Raw genomic sequence first — 23,164 nt, forward strand, 5'->3', positions numbered from 1 at the left:
AATTGGCTAGAGCAACTTACAGAGCTCAAAGAAACATTGTACTTACTAGATTACTAGTTTATTATAAAAGGATACAACTCAGGAACAACCAGGTGGAAGAGATGGGTAGGGCAAGGCATCTGGGAATGGGTACAGAGTTTCCATGCTCTCCCAGAACCTCCACATGTTCACCAGTCCTGAAGCTATCCAAACCCTGTCATTGTGAGGTTTATGGAGACTTCATTACATCATTGGCCATTGGTGATTGAACTGATGAAGCTCCAGTCCCTGTCCCCTACCCAAACTGAAAGTTCCAACCCTCTAATCATATTGCTGGCTCCATTGGCAACCAGCCCCATCCTTTGGGGCTTTTCAGAAGCCACCTTATTAACTTAAACTCAGGTGTGGACAGAAGGGATGTGTTATGAATATCAAGACATATTTATCATTTTTAGGGCTTGGGAAATTCCAAGGGTTATTTAGAAGCCCTGTGCCAGAAATGGGAATGAAGACCAACTATATATTTCTTATTATAAATCATAATATCACAACTCTCAACCCCCCAAAAACAAAGCATTATGAAAAATATGGCTTTATTTTAGTTCCAAGCAAGTGTTTCATAGGACTTTTATTCACAGAAGAATCAGGAACAAAAGTGTGTGTAGCCTATAGCAAGTTCCTCATATTTTCTTGTCCTTGTCTCTCCCCACCCCCCATCCCCCAGCTGACGCTATTTATATACAGTCTTCAGATCCTTAGGTCTAAAAACATTTACTAACCTTTTTTATGGCAGGTAGACATTTTTTTTTGACTTGAAGGTGCAAAGATGCGTTAAGTTGTAGGAAATAACTCAAAGTCAGCAACTACTGATGGATGAAATAGAGACAGTTTATGTATATGTCATGATAAATGCTGAGTTAGAGGTATATATAGGTACGGAGTGCTTTGGGGACACAAAAGGCACTTGATCTAATGTGGAAGTCTGATCTCTGGAAAGGTGATGCCTGGGATGAGTCTTGAGAGATGAGTGAGAGTTAACCAGGGAAGAAGGGCCTTTCGGGCAGAACAGAAAGCATAGGCAAAGCAGGCAAGAGGTCGTAATGGTTTGTGGGAAGAACTTCAGGAATGCTGGTGTTACTAGAACATAAAATACGGAGTTGGAAGTGTTGGAGATGAGATCAAAGAGATATGTTAGTGCTGCATTACCAAACGTCTTGTTTGCTTTGCTGGGAGTGGACTTTTTTTCTGTAGTTTTTGGAAAATTTATCTAGGGAAACCTGATAGTAAGAACTGTGTTTTGGATTAAATATTCTAACTCAAATATAGATAACGAGTAGGGACAAGGAACACCATCTACAAGAAGACCAGGTAGGTGTTAATTAACATAGTTTAGCTGGGAGACCTCAGGGCCCTAAATTATTGCAGTGAATTTGAAATCTAGAAATGGAAGTTTTGAAATACATTTTGGAGGCAGAAATAGGCAGGATGTCTAGATGTGGATGTTTAGGGAAAGGGAGCAGTTTGAAAGAATGGCAGGTTTCCCTGTCTTAGTTCATAGGCACATTCCTGTTTTTTCTAGCTTTGTCGTCCTTCACACCTGCTGTCACCTCTCATGTCCATACAGTCACCAAGTCATGAATGATTTCCTGAATTGATACCTTTGTACTTATTCCTGTATTTTTTCTTTTTAATTCAGGCCTCAATTATTTCTTGGCTATACTTCCCCTCTCAAATGCTTCCTTCATTTTGCTACCAGAGGAATCTCACTTAAAATAAATCTGATCTTTCTCTGCCCCTCAACCTCCCTCCAAATAAAACTTTATGAATGATATAAAGCATGGGGTCTAGGGTCTAAAACTTATCAGGATGTGTAGAAATTTTATTCTTTGACAACCATAACTTACCTCCCAAATGGCCTTTTTGCACTTGGAAGTAGTTTAATCATTTTTGGTCCTGACCCATGTCATGCACTGGTCGCCTTTGTCTGACTAATGCGTTTTATTGTCTTTGCTTTGCTTTGTCTCTCTCCCCCACTAGACTATGAGGGCCTTGAGCATAGACAGTATGTCTTGCTCATGTTTGTCCTTAGAGTGTTCAGTATTAATTGAATGAATAAATCAGGGTGTTTGTAGGAGAAAGGTAGCCTTTCTTAGATCATTCCCAGAGAAAAGCACTAAAGAAAAAAAATGTATAATAAAATACCCTGAACGAAAGCCCTGTGTAATGTGGGCAGACGCTGAACAAGTTGCAACAATCGAAGTCCCTGAAAGATATGCCTTTCACTGTATGTATTTTTGAACTAGCACAGTTGGGGCAAGTGAACTGTGTCCTGGGAGTAACCTGTTGTTCGGAAAACAGGTACTCAGTGGCTCCTGATCTGGGTCAGATTATAACCAATAGCAGTCTGTTGCTTGAAGATTCTGTTTACTAGTTGGTAAGTTGTGTTATACTGATGGATTCAGGCTCTAACAAAGTAGTGCTGTAGGCTTATCCCTAATTCACACTGTAAAATCTGGTGTCTTAGTTCTGTGTTTAGAAAGTATGATAAAAAGAAGTCACTTTTATAAAGTGACTGATTATATATGACATCTGTCTAGAACCAAATGAAGAAGAAAATATTCACAAAGAAGGCCTTATAGCTCCTTCTGGAAAAGTCTTAAAATGCCAGGTTTCTAGTCAGTCACCATAGTTCCCATGTACTGTCAAGTTAGCTGTTGATTTCTGTGTGCCCATAAAACAGAAGCACTTTTTATTTCTGGCTTTCCATGTTAATCCAGTGACGGAGCTCTCAGGAAGAAGTGTCTGGCCCACTTGGTCATATTTGTTAGTTGTTATGACCTCTTGTCTACCAGCATCGTCAGATATACTAAGTAGTTTAAAAATTCTTCCCTATGACTAACCTAAATATCTCAAATTTAGTCCATTTCCTTCTGCTGTTTCCTCAACTGGTGGAACACCGTGTGAAATACTCAGAGAACAGGTGGTCACCATGTGAAATACTCAGATTTTACAAGCAACTAAAAGAACTTGTAAATTATTTCCTTCACCTTAGATTTCCCTCCTCGTGCTCATCATGTGTTCGTCAGAATGCCAGGAGCATTCGAATAATGTGATTCTGTGGAGGGTTGAAGGATCATTTGATGAGGAATGACAGAATCCTTATTCAACCAGCGCTGGTCTTTAGAGACATTTAGGGGCATGTGTGTGTGTGTTTCTTTTTTTTTTTTTTTTTTTTTTCGGTACGCAGGCCTCTCACTGTTGTGGCCTCTCCCGTTGCGGAGCACAGGCTCCGGACACGCAGGCTCAGCGGCCATGGCTCACAGGCCCAGCCGCTCCGCTGCATGTGGGATCTTCCCGGACCGGGGCACGACCGGCAGACTCTCAACCACTGCACCACCAGGGAAGCCCTGTGCGTGTTTCTTTATGGGATTAAATTAGGGCTTTTTGAGTCTTAGGGTCTTAAATTTCACTTTTATGCTATTCTAAATTAATTTTACTCAGCTTAAATAAATTTATTGAACTTGTGGTTCAAGTTGGACTTGTGATAAGGAGAGAGAATATTTGGACTCTAGGAAAGAACAAATAGATAACCCCTATTCTTAGCCTTTGCATTGAAATGAACTTTCTAATTAATGCTAAGAGTATTGTTAATAATATACAAAAGAGATTAGGTTGGGCTAAAACTTTCCTTTTCACTTATTTGAAATGACCACAGTGAATGACCCAAAGGACATAAATAAGAATTAAGGTGAGGGAAAATTTAGAATCACAAACAGCACAGATGGCTACTCTTTTAATTTAATTAACTGAAAGAAAATTATATCCTTTGGCATAAATTTTAACTTTCTTTGAGAAAGTGTCTTTGGAAGTTTATTTAAATCTATGAAAATCAGAATACCTAAATACTTATATTGTTTGGCATGTTAATAATTGGAAGAAAGAATAATACAAATCATGTTAATTAATTCTGAACTTTTTGTAGCCACAGTACTAAACTTTCAAGAATTATTTTTGCTAATTGTATTTGGTAAATTCCCTAATAAAGAATAATCCTATTTCTTAAGTCAAGCTCTATATACACTTGGTGGAAAATTTTATTTTAGCTTCTCTCCATTGTTCATTTTCACAACTTGGTTGTTTTAAGTCTCAAAGCTGGACTAAGATCATCATTAAAAACATTTATTAACTATTTCTTGAGAAATAGTGAATCACTCCATGCCTAGGAGTTAAGCCCACCTTTTACTAACCAAAATCTTTTTTGTTTTTCTCTGTTATTCTTTGATAAATAAGAACGAATTAAGCATTGTTTGTGACTATTTTGAATTTTAGCATGATTGCATTCCAGTGAAAATAAAAGATTTTTCAGTTATCCACACTTCTAGTCTTACAATCTGAAGAAGTGTCTAAATGTATTGTGACAAATATTCCTTCACAGAATTTAACAGGATTAGGTTTGACCAGCCCTCCCTTATAACCAGCATCGTTATAAACAGTCTACACTTCAGGGACATGTAGGAGTGATAACTTTGGTAACGTCACTAGAGGCAAGACAGTGACTCTAGACTACACAGACTACATCTCACAAGTGTGTTCTCATCGTGTTTATATGACGAAACGGAGAGACTTCTTGTTTATAAAGCAAAAGTGATACGTAGCTGTTTAAACTTCAGGCACAAACAGCACTGAATGCTGAACTAGCACAGTAGAGTAAAAAGAAAAAAAATAAGTGTATTTTTGTGAATGAAAATTGAGATTTGTTCTTAAGTTTGTGGCTTAAGTTGTGTGGCTTGAAAGTAGCCAACTGGTACCAATACCATCCAGCCTCCACATTTAACTACCAAGTTGACAGTTTTCAGTGCTGGCAACCTTTGATGCTTTGTCTCATTCCTTTAAGCTTTTCATTGTTCTTAGCAGTTAGTGTGACATTTTGAGGATTGGAGTCTAAAACCCCAAACTAAATAAGACCAAGGAGTAGCTAAGATTGTATCAATACTTGCTGAAAGTGAAAGAGTAGTTATTTCTTACTAATCCCTACCTTACTGACTGTCGATATTTATCTTTTTGTATCAGGGGTTGTTTGCCAACTGGCAGGGCCACACCACCAATGGCCATCCCTCTGAGGTATTTCTTATGGTGGGTGTACCTAGGAAAAGCTCATGTACAGCAATGCCAGAGAAATAACCATGTTTGTGCTTTAAGCAGTTAACTACTTTATACTCTACTTGCTTCCATAATGTTTAAGCTGAAGTCATTGAATCCAACTATTAGGTGACAGATAAGATGAACAAGGCCCTAGAGTTGTTAACATGTCCAAGGTAATATGCTTGGTGATAAAATCCAGAGAATAGCTATGACTGTGTGACAGTGTTTACAGAATTGGCTGATTATAATGCATTTGGTCAGCAGTTACACATTGAGCCTTTTTTCATGTGGGAAATACCATGTTAGCTAACAGTCTAGTCCAAGATTTCTCAACCTCCACACTATTAACATGTTGGGCTGAATAAATCAATCAGAATCAATTTCTCGCTCTCTCTCTCTCTCTCTCACACACACACACACACACACGCACACGCACACACACACACACACACACACACACATTCTCTCCTTCTCTTTCCTGTCATCTTTATCCTGGGAAGCCCTTCAGTCTGTCTGTAGAAATTAGACTTTAGACAGAAATACCTGCAATGATAACTTGTTCTCATAAAGAGAGGTTAACCTCTGAGGTTAACCTAATGTTGAAAGTCAAGGAAGGAAGGGCAGAAGAATTGAGCAGAAAGGGCATTCTGCAGTACAAGATCAGAGCATGTTCTTCCCTGTGGGAGAAAAGGTTGAAGGAGGAGCACCAGACATTTTTGGAAGGCTTCTGGAAGCTGGCCCCCCAATGCTTCTGCTCATATTCTGTGAACAAAAGAGATTGGGAAATGCAATCTTTATTCTTGGCGGCTGTGTGCCCTGCTACAATTTAGGGGTTCTATTACTGTGGAAAAGTCTGGCACTCTGCCAAAAAAGGCTTTTGCTAAAAGCAGAAATAAAGAATTCCATGAGCTTATACACAGGAGAGGGCTGTTCCAAGCTTTGGCTCAAGTGAGTAATTCTTTGATATTGACCAAGGCACTTCAACCCTTTGGAGGATGGGGGTCATTTTCCTTTAAAATGTTAAAACTAAGCAGTTGTGCTATTTATGCTGAGAAAGGTCTTGTGTTTTAGTCTGGACTCCACCCTTTTGCTGATTGAGTGGACTATAGTTAATTTCCATGAACCTCATTTTTCCACTGTATAACATGGGAATCATGATAACACATTATTTATTTCCTATTTATAAACGTGATCTTCTTGAAAGCCTATGATATTGAATGTACAAAATCGGCTCAAGAGAACAAGGTTGTGAATGAATCTGCAAATCCCTTGAAAATGTTATACTTTTATTATCAAAAATCATAAAGATAGCAAACTCAGCAAGATAAAATCTTAAATCCATATCTCAGGAATGTGTGTATTGGTATTAGGCCCAGTTTATGCCCTTCCCAGGCCCTTAGGGTTTGCTCAGAAGATAACTGTGGCCTAGGGTTGTCACTTCTTATTCCTCACACATGATCAGGGCCTGGCTCCAGCCAGGCCCCCATCACCCTGCTTCAGTGGGAGTTGCAGCAGCTGTGGTGCACAGGCTCAGTGGCCCATTGGCTGTTGCTCATCACATATGGACTCTTGATAGAGTACGAGGGTGGACCCTGGGCTCTGGCCTCTCCCACAACTACTGGAGGGCCAGATGACAATCTGAAAGAACCCAGGAAAGTTCCTGTCCCATGGAGCAAATGTTGACCACTTATGGGAGAAACTGGCAGATAAATCCTTGCTTACCCAATGGAAATGTCCTGAGGTGTGTTGGTTTTGTAAAACCTGAATGGATATGTACCTTATTGCCTGAGCAACTGGCTGTTTTTCCTCCTGTTTCTGTGGTTCATTCAGTAATAAACACTTGTATTTTCTTTCCTTCTTTCCTGTCTGTTCCCTTTTTCTCTACTGTTGCTCCACAAGGTTGTATGCTAGTTGTAGCAGGCAACAACTTTGCCTCAGGCTCTGTTTTCTAGGAACTTTGGATTAAAAAAAGTATAATATTAATATAATATGAAAAATTAATTTCCACTCGCTGTGGCTTTCACTTTGGGAGTTAAGGAAAAACACCTCTCTCTGTCTCAGTCAGATGCAGTACTTATCATGAGCATTCTCTGTCATGGTGTCAGTCTTTTGTCCCCATGTTTGTTGTCCTTCCATGTTATCAATAGTTTTTGAATTTTGTGACTGAGATTTTTATTTTATTCTCCAAGTCCTCTGTCATCCAAGAAGAAGAGAAATTTGAATGTCGGGCATGAAGAAAAGCTTTGGATTACTTTTAATTAGGAAATCCCTAAACTCACTCAGGGTAATTTTCCAAACATCCTGCCTGGAGTGTGCAGAGTTGTGTAACTTTAGGTTTATCCATGATGTCATGCCAGAGCCCATAAGATTATAGCCACTCCAGACGCTATCCACCCTCCTGATCGCAATCTTCTGTCTTTACACAGTCCACAAGAGGATTGATTAACAATCAAAAATCATCGAAAACATTCAGTAGCATTCTCTCTCTCTCCTAAAGTCTAAAGTAGCATTATAAGTACCTCCTCTGCTTCCTGCTCCTTTTGTCTGTCTTCTTTCTTCCCATTTTCCTCATTTCATCCATTTATTCCCTTTAATGTTTTTCAGTGCTATAATTTTCCCTATAAGCATTGATTCTGCTGTATCCAGAAATTTTAATGTTTAATTTTCATTTAGTTTAAAATGTTTTCAATCTCTCTTCAGATTTCCTCTTTAACCTATGTGTCATTTAGAAGTGTGTTGTTTAATCTCTGAGTATTTTGTGATTTTCCAGCTATCTTTATGTTGTTGATTTCCAACTTAATTCCACTGTGCTCTGAGAATGATTTCTATTCTTTTAAATTTGCTAAGATGTGTTTTATGGCCCAGAATGTAGTCTGTGTTGGTGAACATTCCATGCGAGCTTGAGAAGAATGTATAATAATAATACAGTACGATAGTACAGTAAAACTTTTGAGACCTTGTGTGTTTGTAAATAGTTTTATTCTACCCTCAATCTAGATTGACAATTTGGATATAGAAATCTAGGTCGGAATTCATTATTCCTGAGAATTTTGAAGGCACTGCACCTTTGTTTTACAACTTCCTGTGTTGTTGCTGTGGGTTCATTATTGATTTCTGATGATTTTTATTTGACCTCTGTTTTTAGGCTTTGATTTTATTCATGGTTTTGTAATATTTTCTCATTTATTGTGCCTTGTATATATTGTGTCATTTCAATATGGATACTTTTTTATCAGTTCTGGAAATTTTCATGAATTATTTTTTTGGTCATTCCCTCCCTACATTTTTTTCTTTCAGTAGTTCTGTTAGTCAGATGTTGGGTTTCATGATTAAGCTTCTAATTTTTCTTATCTTTTCTCATCTATTTTCCTTTTTAGTTCACAGCTCTCTTGTTTTATTCATTTACTTATACTGCATTCACATTTTCATATTTATATAGCAACCATTCTCATAAGTTCAATGTGTATATTTTTGTCTTATGTTCTTAACAAAATTGGTATTATTTTTCTATGCATGGCTCTTTAATTTACATAAATGATTTTGTGATATTTATCTATTTTGTGCTTTGTGGTTTTCACTCAAAATTGTGTTTTAAGATCCATCCACATGTAATATTTACTTCATGCCTACCAGTTCATGGTATGCTTCTAATTCATTTATGTCCACCAATAAATACCCTGACTATCTTCCTGTTTTCACAAATCCTCATTTGTGTTTCCTTATGGACTTTTCTGAGAGGATCTTTTCGGGATGTACACCAGAAGCTGTTTTTTAGGGCACACATATATGCCACTTAGAAATGTTGAATTTCTCTTTGGAAAGGCTGTACTTCTCTACAATCACACCACATAGAAGGGTTCCTGTGTCTCCAAATTCACTCAACGTGTAGTGTTATTCAGCTTTCTAACTCTTGCCAATCAATAGCTGATCGATATAATGTGATATCTTAATATTTTAATTTGCTTTTCTCTTAAGTACTAATGAGTTTGAAAAGTTCTTTATATGTTTGTTACTCTTTTGGCTTTCTTTTGTGTTATTCCTTCATATCCTTCACATATATTTTTATCTGTTTTTCTATCTTTCCGATTTGTAAGAGTTCATTATAGAGGCAAATATGAAACCTCTGGCTCCTATGAATCTGATCACCTGGACGTGGTAGTGGTGAGATAATTGGAATGGGGCAGATATAATGGATTGTGCTGGTGCAACTACCCAGGAAGGAGCCCTTTTGGAATGTCTGTATTTCAGCAGATTGAGGAAGAGGGACTTGGTGGGGAATGGCTTGGGAGACTGGGAATGGTTGGGTGCAGTTACCCAGAGGCGGGACATTGCTGTGAAAGCTATACTAGGATTCTCAACAACCTGGATTTCTGGATACCAGGCATCTCTTGGACCTCGGGAAACTCCTGTGTGGGTAGCAAGTGTGTGGAATATCCAAGCATCTGGCCCTTCTCAGACTTAGAAATGGTAGTGTCACCCTAGGCTGCTGTTCTGAGCAGTGAGGAAGTCTCACTATCAGAGGAGAAAGAAGTCTAGCCGGGATTGGTAGTTAGAGCTATACCTTTTCCTCTCAATGCCTAGCATGGTGCCAGTTTATAAGAATTACACATTTTTCTGGAATAGAAATTTAGCTATCAGTATTTATTATTACTCTTCGTATTACTATTTCTACTACTATGCATTCACTCGAAGGATTTTCAAAATATATGTATAATGCTTATTTAGCTGATGGTTATGCTAACATGTTGACTTAAATAGTTGCATGGGAAATTTTGCAATATCCTGAGTGGCAATTATAACCTTGAAGTTGTCTTAAAATTCAGATGCATAAATCCTAAATATGTGCTCCATTTTAAAAAAAAAAGGAATATAGAAAATACTTTTTCATTTCCTCTATTTAAAAAAATTTTGATCATGGTAACATTAAAATAAAGGTTGCTAAGACAGCTGTTTAAACAAAGCTTTGTGTTAATCTTTTATAGAAAAAAATGCAATTAGATAAAGCTTTGAGAATTTCTCTTTGTGATTTTCTAAATGTTGTGGTAGAGTCTATTTTTCACGTTTGGTACCCTCTTGTGGTCAATGCAAGGCATTGATTAGGCCTTGATTTTAACAGTTGTGTATAATTTAACACTTTTTATTTATGTGAGAGACCTATAGTTTATATGAATATTTGACTTTTTTGTCATATACAACAACTTTAAGAGTAAGACTGACACTTGGAGTTTTCTTCCTGTTCCTTACTTCAGGGTATGCAGTGAAGGTGTGGCATGACCACAGTTGCTAATCTTAGAAGCTAAGTGATAATGTGCTCAGAGTAAATACAGTGTAGCTTGGAACACAAATTGAAGACCTTGAACTTATCTTACACTTTTGCAACTGTAATTGGGTTTGGGGATTAATTTGCCATTTTTGATGGTATATTTTAAGATTTTATAACACACACACACACATACAAACATATATTACACATATATATGATTTCATTTTACATGATTACCTAGTTCAAATGCACTTACTGTGGGTTTATAGAAAATGTCATACCATTGTGACATAATCTCCCTTTCTTTGAGTCATGGTATGATAATAAGAAGACATCGATCATATACAGTGTTTAGTAAAGATTTGTGTGTTATTTTCCCTTCCTTATGCAGCACTGGTTTCAGAGAAAATTCTTCACTTTATATCCACGACAAGTAACACAAAGGACAGGAGGTAGCTGTGTAGTATTAAGTTACTAAGGCCAAATAAGACTTGACTTACAGGAGCAGTAAATCACAGCTTTTGGAGGGAGATGTGAGTTGCAAGAAGTGCTCTTGGCTTTCAAGAACATGCTTCCTTAGATTATAGCTGTCCTTCACGTATCCTACTCTTTCAACTCAGCTCTTTAATTTTATGCTAGAACTGAGTGTGTTTTTGTTGTCTACATCATGGGACCCTTTGAGTAAATCCTTTTCCCGGGCCTGGTGGTGTGAAGGGCCAGGGTTTGAATAAGAGTCCAGGAAGTGCTTCTGGGAACGATTTTTGTATTGCCAGGAATGCTGATGTGTTGGCACGGAATTAACATTTCCCAAAACACCATCAAACACGGACTGAAAAACAAAGATGCAAGTGTAGTCACCACAGCTGTGTTCTCTTTTCCCCCAAATAGTTTCTTCTCTGCACAGTGAGAAATTTTAAGCCCCCTATTGTAAGGTGAAAGTGGGTCAGTTTTGTGTACTACACTGTAAGGCAGCTGGTTGCCCCCAGTATTCATGTATCACTGGGATTGAGTTAAGGCCATTTGTGCAGAATTGTCCCTTATATCATGGATATTGGTTTTTTTGATCAAATGGAATGTTTGTGAGGGACTGTGGTGCCGTGTTATAAGAGGAATAATTTCACTTGTTCATTAGATATTTATTGAGCACTCTCTCAAATTTTCAGTTTTAAGGATGAGAAGATACATGCATAAATTTCCCTGCTACAATGTAGGACATGAACACCATAAGAAACTCATATAAAGCTATATGAGCATCCAAAGGGAGAGAGAGTTGATGGAGGGGACATGTGAATGAGGTCTGTTTAAGCTGGATGCTAAGAGTAGATCTAACTTGAATATGTGGTTGTTGGAAAAAGTAAGCATTTGTATCAGAGAGGAGGTGGTCTGCAGAGAACAGAGAATAGGAGCTCAAAAGGGCTAACGAGAGAGGGCTTCCCTGGTGGCGCAGTGGTTGAGAGTCCGCCTGCCGATTCAGGGGACACGGGTTCGTGCCCCGGTCCGGAGAGATCCCACATGCCGTGGAGTGGCTGGGCCGCTGAGCCTGCGCGTCCGGAGCCTGTGCTCCGTAACAGGAGAGGCCACTACAGTGAGAGGCCCGCGTACCGCAAAAAATAAATAAATAAATAAAGGGCTAATGAGAGAGACTTTTGGAGAAATTGCTTGGGCAGGTCAGTTGTGGGCATGAAATGCCAGATTAAAGAGTAACGTCCACTGAGCTAACGATGGAATGTTCACCCAGGTATCTCTTTCAACCGTGGACAGGACAAGATCCTCCCATTCTGAACCTTGGACTTCTCTGCTTTCTTTTGGGTTCTCCTGTACATTTTGTTGTGTGAGTTCCTCTACATTTAGAGGAACAATGGTTTTTCTTCTTCAATTTGTTAATATGGTATATCACATTGATTGATTTGCGTATATTGAAGAATCCTTTCATCCTTAGGATAAGTCCCACTTGATCATGGTGTGTGATCCTTTTAATGTGTTGTTGGATTTTGTTTGCTAGTATTTTGTTGAGGATTTTTGCATCTATATTCATCAGTGATATTGGTCTGTAATTTTCTTTTTTTGTAGTATCTTTGTCTGCTTTTGGTATCAGGTGGTGGTGGCCTCATAGAATGAGTTTGGGAACGTTCCTTCCTCTGCAAGTTTTGGAAGAGTTTGAGAAGGATGGGTGTTAGCTCTTTTCTAAATGTTTGATAGAATTCCCCTGTGAAGCCATCTGGTCCTGGACTTTTGTTTGTTGGAAGATTTTTAATCACAGTTTGAATTTCATTACTTGTGATTGGTCTTCATATTTTCTATTTCTTCCTGGTTCAGTCTTGAAAGGTTACACCTGTGTAAGAATTTGTCCATTTCTTCCAAGTTGTCCATTTTTTTGGCATACAGTTGCTTGTAGTAGTCTCTTAGGATGCTTTGTATTTCTGCGGTGTCTGTTGTAACTTCTCCTTTTTCATTTCTAATTTTATTGATTTGAGTCCTCTCCCTCTTTTTCTTCATGAGTCTGGCTAACGGTTTATCAATTTTGTTTATCTTCTCAAAGAACCAGCTTTTACTTTTATTGATCTTTGCTATTGTTTTCTTTGTTTCTATTTCATTTATTTGTGCTCTGATCTTTATGATTTCTTTCCTTCTGCTAACTTTAGGTTTTGTTTGTTCTTCTTTCTCTAGTTCCTTTAGGTGTAAGGTTAGATTGTTTATTTGAGATGTTTCTTATTTCTTGAGTTAGGCTTGTATAGCTATAAACTTCCCTCTTAGAACTGCTTTTGCTGCACCCCATAGGTTTTGGATCATTGTGTTTTCACTGTCATTTGTCTGTAGGTATTTTTTGATTTCCTCTTTGATTTCTTCAGTGATCTTTTGGTTATTTAGTAACGTATTGTTTAGCCTCCATGTGTTTGTGCTTTTTACGCTCTTTTCCCTCTAATTCATTTCTAATCTCAAGCATTGTGGTCAGAAAAGATGCTTGATATGCGTTCAATTTTTTTTAATTTACTGAGGTTTGATTTGTGACCCAAGATGTGATCTATCCTGGAGAATGTTCCGTGCGCACTTGAGAAGAAAGTGTAATCTGCTGTTTTTGGGTGGAATGTCCTATAAATATCAATTAAATCTATCTGGTCTATTGTGTCATTTAAAGCCTGCGTTTCCTTATCAATTTTCTGTTTGGATGATCTGTCCATTGGTATAAGTGAGGTGTTAAAGTCCCACACTATTATTGTGTTACTGTCGATTTCCTCTTTTATAGCTGCTAGCAGTTGCCTTACGTATTGAGGTACTCCTATGTCGTGTGCATATATATTTATAATTGTTATATCTTCTTCTTGGTTTGATCCCTTGATCATTACGTAGTGTCCTTGCTTGTCTCTTGTAACATTGTTTATTTTAAAGTCTATTTTATCTGATAATGAGTATAGCTACTTCAGCTTTCTTTTGATTTCCATTTGCATGGAATATCTTTTTCCATCCCCTCACTTTTAGTCTGTATATGTCCCTAGGTCTGAAGTGGGTCTCTTGTAGACAGCATATATATGGGTCTTGTTTCTGTATCCATTCAGCAAGCCTGTGTCTTTTGGTTGGAGCATTTAATCCATTCATGTTTAAGGTAATTATTGATATGTATGTTCCTATGACCCTTTTCTTAATTATTTTGGGGTTGTTTTTGTAGGTCCTTTTCTTCTCTTGTGTTTCCCACAAAGAATTTCCTTTCGCATTTGTTGTAGAGCTGGTTTGGTGGTGCTGAATTCTCTTAGCTTTTGCTTGTCTGTAAAGCTTTTGATTTCTCCTTCGAATCTGAATGAGATCCTTGCCAGGTAGAGTAATCTTGGTTGTAGGTTTTTCCCTTTCATCACTTTAAGTATATCATGCCACCCCCTCCTGGCTTGTAGAGTTTCTGCTGGGAAATCGCCTGTTAACCTTATGGGAATTCCCTTGTATGTTATTTGTCATTTTTTTCCTCGCTGCTTTCAATAATTTTTCTTTGTCTTTAATTTTTGCCAATTTGATTAATATGTGTCTCGGCCTGTTTTTCCTTGCGTTTATCCTGTATGGGACTCACTGCGCTTCCTGGACTTGAGTGCCTATTTCCTTTCCCGTGTTATGGAAGTTTTTGACTATAATCTCTTCAAATATTTTCTCTAGTCCTTTCTCTCTTCTCCTTCTGGGACTGCTATAATGTGAATGTTGTTGCATTTAATGTTGTCCCAGAGGTCTCTTAGGCTGTCTTCATTTCTTTTCATTCTTTTTTTCTTTATTCTGTTCCACAGCAGTGAATCCCACCATTCTGTCTTCCAGGTCACTTATCCATTCTTCTGCCTCAGTTAATCTGCTATTGATTCCTTCTAGTATAGTTATCGTTTCAGTTATTGTATTGTTCATCTCTGTTTGTTCTTTAATTCGTCTAGATCTTTGTTAAACATTTCTTGCATCTTCTCGATCTTTGCCTCCATTCTTTTTCCGAGGTCCTGGATCATCTTCACTATCATTATTCTGAATTCTTTTTCTGGAAGGTTGCCTATCTCCACTTCATTTAGTTGTTTTTCTGGGGGTTTATCTTGTTCCTTCATCTGGTACATAGCCCTCTGCCTTTTCATCTTGTCTATCTTTCTATGAATGTGGTTTTTCTTCCACAGGCTGCAGGATTGTAATTCTTCTTGCTTCTGCTGTCTGCCCTCTGGTGGATGAGGCTATCTAAGAGGCTTGTGTAAGTTTCCTGATGGGAGGGACTGGTGGTGGGTAGAGCTGACTGTTGCTCTGGTGGGCAGAGCTCAGTAAGAGGCATCTTTTTTGTGGCTGGGAAATATTATGATTCCTTGAGAAGAGTGTGCAAGTGGTTCTCTAAACTGGTTGTATATTAACTCATCTGAATCACCAAAAAGCCTAAAAGAGATGTTTTCTCTTGGTCCTATCCCAGGTCAGAATTTCTTGCTGAGAATCAGTTATAAAGTGTTCAAAAGGATTCTACTGTAGGCAGCCTGCCCCCTCCATACTATAGTTCCATGAACTTCTTTGAGATCAGAATACATACTCAAATGATTTTGTTTCACATCCTTCTTCCTACTCTACTTCATCAAGTTTTGCACATAGTTGAAGCTCACTAAATCTTTATTAAATAATTTCAGCGGATGTTTGATGGGGATGGTGGAAATCAAGGTTTTCTTGATTCTCTAATTTGAATGTTTTGTTGTTTTTTTGATCTCCTAGGATGGAAAGAAGAAATTTGACAAGGAGAGTGAAAAATACTATTCTATTCTTGACAAGCATTTAAATTTGTCTGCAAAGAAAAAGGAGTCTCATTTGCAGGAGGTAAGTGTTTCCAAATGAAATGTGGAAAGGGCATTAGCATTGTCCTGTGAAGTCCAAAGTTCGAAAAGTAGACATTATCTCAGAATCTGCTCCTCTTTAATAAAATAATGATAATAAGAATATTTAATTGAGCACTTACTACAGACAGGCACTGTGCTGAGCATTTTACATGCCTTGTGATATTTAATGTTAACAGTTCTAAGAGAAAGATTAGTATTTCCTTCAATAACGAGAAAGAGTGAAACAAGGCTATTTCTTTTTCTTCTTGTTGGGAATATTTTAAATAGCAGGACCTACCAAATTCATGTTATAGCATTTATATTAAGTTAAAAATACCTGTTTTTAAGGTGTTGCATCAGCATTAAGGGGAAAAACGATACATATACAACTATATGTTTTAAAATCCCCATTATTTTATGTCAATTTTCTGAAAGAACAAGTCAACAGTCAACATTCCTTATATGCATATAATAACATGTGCAGTGTATGCATATAAGGAATCCATTTCTTCCTTTTTTCTGAAAATTTCTTCTCATTGGTAGTGTTTCAACTATAATTAGTCAAATCGAATAGTCCTTTTACTGAGGAATAGTGATGGGATATGTTTTTTTAAAAAAAGGCTCTCTTGTCTTTCATCTTGGCAGCAACTAAATCTTGACACACCATCCATCATTCCCCCAGTGTACAGTGGTGTGTCTCAGAGCTGAGCTGGGAGTTGTTGAGCTAGTCCCCCTACAGCTCATCACTGCTCTCTAGCCCTTCATAGGGAATCTTGTACTGTGCTGAGCCTCCTTTCATCTCTTCTTCCTCTCCTCTCTGTACTTCTAGGGACTGTGGTGGGGAACCTCTTTCAAATGCCTCCTCCTGATCCTCTAGCAAAGCCACGTCCCTTCCTGAACCGTTTTTCAAGTCTGGTCCTCTGCCCTCCTTCTTCCTGTGCTTCTTTCCCTGACCTCCATATTCAGCCATAAAGCATGCTTGACGAGTTAGAGTTCAAATGCAGTGGAACAGTAGTCCAAAAGGCATGGGAAGGTTGCTTCTGATTCCTTTTTTCTATACTCTTATGTTCCCCTAGAGGGAATTGAATTTCTTCACTTAAAAATGTTTAATGTTGGGGAGTTTTGTTATTTAAATATGTGTTCATTATAATGACTATCTTGTTATTAACACCTGCTGTTAAAATAGGACAATTTAATATACAGCTGTGGGCCTATGGAAAGGTTTTGGGGCTAAAGTGAAATAGAGAAAAATCTGTTATTAAGGAAAATTATATTTTTAATTTTCATGGACATATTTAATCTTATGAAGTACTGTGTTGTTATTTAATATTATGTTCACATATTCCAAACTTCTTAAATGCTCACATATCTCTTTAAACATTGCATTAGAATAAACCTAAGAGAGAATGCGGTATGTAGATGAAGTAGAAAGGGCTCCCCTAACTGTCACCATCATGTACCAAAGGCCATTACCAAGTACCATTTTAAAAATCGACTGTCTCAGAACACTCTTGGACATAAATCACAGCAAGATCTTTTTTGACCCACCTCCTAGAGTAATGAAAATAAAAACAAAAATAAACAAATGGGACCTAATGAAACTTAAAAGCTTTTGCACAGCAAAGGAAACCATAAACAAGATGAAGAGACAACCCTCAGAATGGGAGAAAATATTTGCAAATGAAACAACTCACAGAAGATTAATTTCCAAAATGTACAAGCAGCTCATGCAACTCAATATCAAAAAAACAAACAACCCAATCCAAAAATGGGTAGAAGACCTAAACACTTCTCCAAAGAAGATACACAGATTGCCAACAAACACATGAAAAAATGCTCAACATTATTAATCATTAGAGAAGTGCAAATCAAAACTACAATGAGGTATCACCTCACACCAGTCAGAATGGCCATGATCAAAAAATCTATAAACAATTAATGCTGGACAGGGTGTGGAGGAACGGGAACCCTCTTGCACTGTTGGTGGGAATGTAAATTGATACAGCCACTATGGAGAACAGTATGGAGGCTCCTTAAAAGACTAAAAATAGAACTACCATATGACCCAGCAATCCCACTACTGGGCAGATACCTTGAGAAAACCATAATTCAAAAAGAGTCATGTACCACAATGTTCACTGCAGGTCTATTAACAATAGCCAGGACATGGAAGCAACCTAAGTGTCCATTGACAGATGAATGGATAAAGAAGATGTGGCATGTATATACAATGGAATATTACTCAACCATAAAAAGAAACGAAATGGAGTTATTTGTAGTGAGGTGGATGGACCTAGAGTCTGTCATACAGAGTGAAGTAAGTCAGAAAGAGAAAAACAAATACTGTATGCTAACACAATATATGGAATCTAAAAAAAAAAAAAAAATGGTTCTGAAGAACCTAGGGGCAGGGCAGGAATAAAGATGCAGATGTAGAGAATGGACTTGAGGAGAGGGGGATGGGGAAGGGTAAGCTGGGACAAAGTGAGAGAGTAGCATTGACATATATACACTACCAAATGTAAAATAGATAGCTAGTGGGGATCAGCCACATAGCACAGGGAGCTCAGCTTTGTGCTTTGTGACCACCTAGAGGGGTGGGATGGGGGGGGTGGGAGGGAGGCGCAAGAGGGAGGAGATATGGGGACATATGTATATGTAGAGCTGATTCACTTTGTTATAAAGCAGAAACTAACACACCATTGTAAAGCAATTATAGTCCAATGAAGATGTTAAAAAAAAATTAATCTCCAAAATATACAAACAGCTCATGCAACTCAATATCAAAAAAACAAAAAACCCAATCAGAAAACGGGTGGAAGACCTAAATAGACATTCCTCCAAAGAAGACAAACAGATGGCCAAGAGGCACATGAAAAGATGCTCGACATCACTAATGATTACCGAAATGCAAATCAAAACTACAATGAGGTATCACCTCACACCAGTAAGAATGGCCATCATCAAAAAATCTACAAACAGTAAATGCTTTAGAGGGTGTGGAGAAAAGGGAACCCTCTTGCACTCTTGGTGGGAATGTAAATTGATACAGCCACTATGGAAAACAGTATGGACGTTCCTTAAAAAACTAAAAATAGAACTACCTTATGACCCAGCTACTGGGCATATACCCAGAGAAAACCATAATTCAAAAAGACACATGCACCCCAGTGTTCATAGCAGCACTATTTACAATAGCCAGGACATGGAAGCCACCTAAATGTCCATCAACAGAGGAATGGATAAAGAAGTTGTGGTACATATATACAATGGAATATTACTCAGCCATAAAAAGGAACAAAATTAGGTCATTTGTAGAGATGTGGATGGACCTAGAGAGTGTCATTCAGAGTGAAGTAAGTCAGAAAGAGAAAAACAAATATCATATATTAACGCATATCTGTGGAATCTAGAAAAATGGCATAGATGACCTTATTTGGGAAGCAGAAATGGAGACACAGACGTAGAGAACAAATGTATGGATTCCAAGGGAGAAAAGGGTGGGGTGGGAGGAATTGGGAGATTGGGATTGACACATATGAACTATTGATACTATATATAAAATAGACAACTGAGAGGAACATACTGTATGGCACAGGGAACTCTACTTAGTGCACTGTGGTGACCTAAATGGGAGGAAAATCCAAAAGAGAGAGGATATATGTGTATGTATGGCTGATTCACTTGGCTGTGCAGTAGAAGCTAATACCACATTGTAAAGCAACTATACTCCAATAAAAATTAATTTAAAAAAAATCAACTGCCTCAAAATCAAGGGTAGTTTTTAGAGTCTCTAAAGGGTTATCAGGTTCTTGGTAACTATGCGAGGCCACCCTTAGATAAGACATTGCTACATTGCTTAAACCATCAAGAAAATGTTAACTTTATCATAACTTTCACGTCCTCTAGAGTTTATGCTTTAATTTTCCCTGACAACCTAACTCAATATTTAATACTTGTTAGTTGCCCTCAATCCCTTGAGCTATGATAGAATATTCATTCTGGTTTTGTATTTAGTTGGATGCTAGAAAAACATAACACGGTTAGTAACATCGTCCACTTGCCCCACTATACACGCGCACACACACACACACACACACACACTTTTTTTCCAGGAGGCACAGCCTGCAATAGAATACAACACAGATATTGTGCAGAGAAACTCCTCAGAGCATATAATGTAGTCAAGGAAAAACGTAGCTTGCTTTTTATTTATTCCTCTATCCTTCCAGGAGTCAAACCAGTTATAGGGTGATGCCTATAACTGTTATAGGTGTGCTGCCACACACGTATTTAATTCTGTAACATGGCATTAAAAGTCATCTGTTCCCTTCCAGAGCAGCTCTGGTCCTTCTGTCAGCACCAAGCCTATTAAGTTCTCAGAAAGACCCCTCTGTGCCTTCTGACTGGCACAGCTGACTCTTTGTTCATTTTGCTCATGGAAAATAAGTGACTGCCCATTACCAGGACTGAATTAGGGGTCAGCTTGTGTTGGTAAATCTCCAAGGCCATCAGCTAGGTGGACCACTGGAGTAAACAGAATTGGAAACAGACTCGTCAAAATTATGGGCTTTACAGTAGATGAAAAGAAGTAATATTTGATATGTGAATGGATAATTTCTTTCTAAGCAAAAAATAAGAAGAAGAGATCATAAAGGAAATGTAGAAAGACCAGAATGCATGAAAGTAATCTATTTAAAAAAAAATTCAATCAAATTAAAAGGCAAAGTGTTAGGAAATTTATATAATATTTGACACAGGATAACCATCTTTTATATATAAGATGTGTTTGCAAATCAGTGTGAAAAAGATAAAGACTTTAGTGGAAAAAATGGGGTAAGAATATGAAAGGGCACTTCATCAAAGAAGAAATATAAACCATAATGAATATTAAGTTTCAATGTCACATGTATTAGAAAGTGCAATTGAATAATAGTAGCAGCATGTTATTTTATTTTCTTAAAATATAATATCCATTGTTAGTGAAGGTATGGGAAACTGAGCATACATTTGCTTTTCTGGTGGGAGTATGAAATCACTCAATAACTTTTGAGGTAAATTTGACATCATATTTCAATCAATGTTATATGTACAAGATAGTTGAAGTGATTTTATTGATAGAAATTTGCCCTAAAGAAATGATCAGAAATGAGCATAAAAATAAATTGTGTAAATATGTTGATCCAAGAGTTATTCACAATGCAAATTTTAGAAACATCTGAAATGGCACAAAAGAGTGATTGGGATAAATATACAAATATAGCTTGGCCAAAAATGGAATTGATATGGCTGTGAAAAGTTTTATTTGGAAAATCATTTAAAGACATTTGGAAATATTTTTTGGCCTAAGAGAAAAAAAAAACAAACAGAATTTAAACCAGAATATACACTATTATTCAGGTTTTTTAAAGTAAGTTTGTGTTTGTGTGCATGTTACACATCAAAATATTGATAGTGGGGCTTCAATTTTTATTTTCTTTACATTTTCCTGTTATAATAATGAACAATGAATAAACTTATAGTAATGAATATGTATTACTTTTATAGTTAGGAAAAAAGTAAAGGGATTCCTTTTAGGAACCCAGAGTTTGGGTTTCCATCTATCACTAAATACACTTTCAAAAGGTTCCTCTTCTTCCCACCTCCTGAATGAAGGGAATCCCTCAGGTTCTACCTCATAGCTCTATTCTTATCCTTCAGTTTGTGTCCCTACTAGCTCTGCTCCTTCCATATTGTCTGTAACATCTCGGCAAGTATCTCCACCATCATACCTGACCACCTTTGCACTGTCCACTGACTGGTTACCAGGACTTCCGACTACAACACCTTAGTGACACATGTGAAATCTCACACATTTTCTCAAATTTGCTTCTCACTTCTTTAATTCTGTTAATGCTGGTATTATTTCTTGTGTCAAAATTATCTTTGACTTTTTTTTTTCCCCCTTGCTTCTCACACCCACATCCTTCAACTTCTCTTTCTAGGATATACCAAACACCTTTACCCTTATCAAATAAGAGCTCTCCTTATACTCACATGCACCCAGCTTTACCATTGAATCAACACATTCTACCGTGTCCTCACTTTAATCTTCTTGAAGTTCACCTCTGATCTTGTCCACACCCTCCTCAAGCTTTTGCATGGTTTATAGGATGACATGTCATTCTCCCTATTTTGCCTCAATTCTCATTTCTGACTGTTTCAAACCAACACTTTCAATCTATCTACCGAAACATAACTTCTCCTGACTTTATTCCTTCACCGAAACTCTTCTTTTATCTCCATGTACTCTAACCTCGCCATTCTTCAGCATCCAGCTTAAATCCTTTCTCCTCTGGGAATGATTCAACAAATATCACCTGAGCCTTTTTCCTCTATTTTGAATTGAGACAGCTTATTGTGGTTAGGGAAGAAGTTAGGTACCTGCAGAACTATGTGGTTTTCTTATGTAATTAACTTGGTTTCTTACTAGGATGACTTTGCCACATAAATAACAGCTTATACCTGTTGTTCTGGAATAATTACTACTCCTTTTCAGTTTTAAAAGTTTAGACAATAAATTACATAGTTATTCTACTTCTCCAGTACAAAATACATGACAGTTGCTAGTGGGTATGTAAGTAAGTGTCTGCTACACACTATGAGCTTGAGTACTAAAGGAATTCGTCTGAGGTAAAAGAATGTCTTTCTAAATCTTGTACTGAAGAAAAGAAGTAAGCTATTGTATTCTATTAGCACTGTGCATTCTAGATGACCTTTCAAAGCAGATTCGGTATATTGAATTTAGTTGTTGAAGTCTAGGGGAAACCAGGCACAAAATTCCAAGAATCCTCTCCCAGTGGAGACACATAGGACTTAATTCCCCCAGCAATGAGTTGTGACAACATGTGTGAAATGTGGTCTACTAGAAACTCATAGACTGAGTGCCCATGGTTTGTTTTGGGGGCGTATAGGCACCCTCTGCTCATCATGTACCCAAATTCCAGACTCCCAGAAAGAAAGCAGGTGTTCAAAATAAACCATACTGTTTGCACAGTTTCAGCATAGTGAACTACTCTTATCAGTTAGGCTGGTGGGAACCCTCCCAAAATCCACATTCCCATATACCAGCCAAGGGCCAACCTTGTAAGCAGGACTTTCAGTGGATAGTATTCATGCCTGCTCTGCTAACTTTTTCTGCACAGTTTTGTTGACCAGAAATATTCATTTTAGGCTCTAAAGATGTCTCAACATTCTAGTTTGTTACTGTGTGCTAGTTGACACAAAGACTATCTTTTAAAGTAAATGAAAGCTTCAGAAATAACTTGTGGAATAGACTATTATTTCTGAGACTGAAATTATTCTTGCATCCTTTACACCCAGTGGTGTACTGAAGCTTCCTCTTGGAGAGCTGATTTTTTCATCTCCTTCTCATCACTCGTTCAGTGATGTTGTGTTTGTGATTTGGAACTGGCTATTTTGGGAATATTTTACCACAGAA

At 37.6% G+C, this 23,164-nt stretch overlaps 1 protein-coding gene across 2 annotated transcripts in view; it reads left to right on the top strand.

Annotated features, from left to right (window-relative positions):
* The window catches only part of ARHGAP42 (Rho GTPase activating protein 42), a 283,900-nt gene that overhangs the window by 184,203 nt on the left and 76,533 nt on the right, over positions 1-23,164 (top strand). For both annotated transcript variants that reach the window (XM_004283345.4, XM_033412084.2), the window contains exon 5: positions 15,584-15,685. In XM_004283345.4, coding sequence (XP_004283393.1) covers positions 15,584-15,685 — 102 coding nt within the window. The remainder of the gene's footprint in view (positions 1-15,583; positions 15,686-23,164) is intronic.

Source organism: Orcinus orca, chromosome 8 (assembly GCF_937001465.1).
Source record: "Orcinus orca chromosome 8, mOrcOrc1.1, whole genome shotgun sequence".
NCBI classification, from domain to species: Eukaryota; Metazoa; Chordata; class Mammalia; order Artiodactyla; family Delphinidae; genus Orcinus; species Orcinus orca.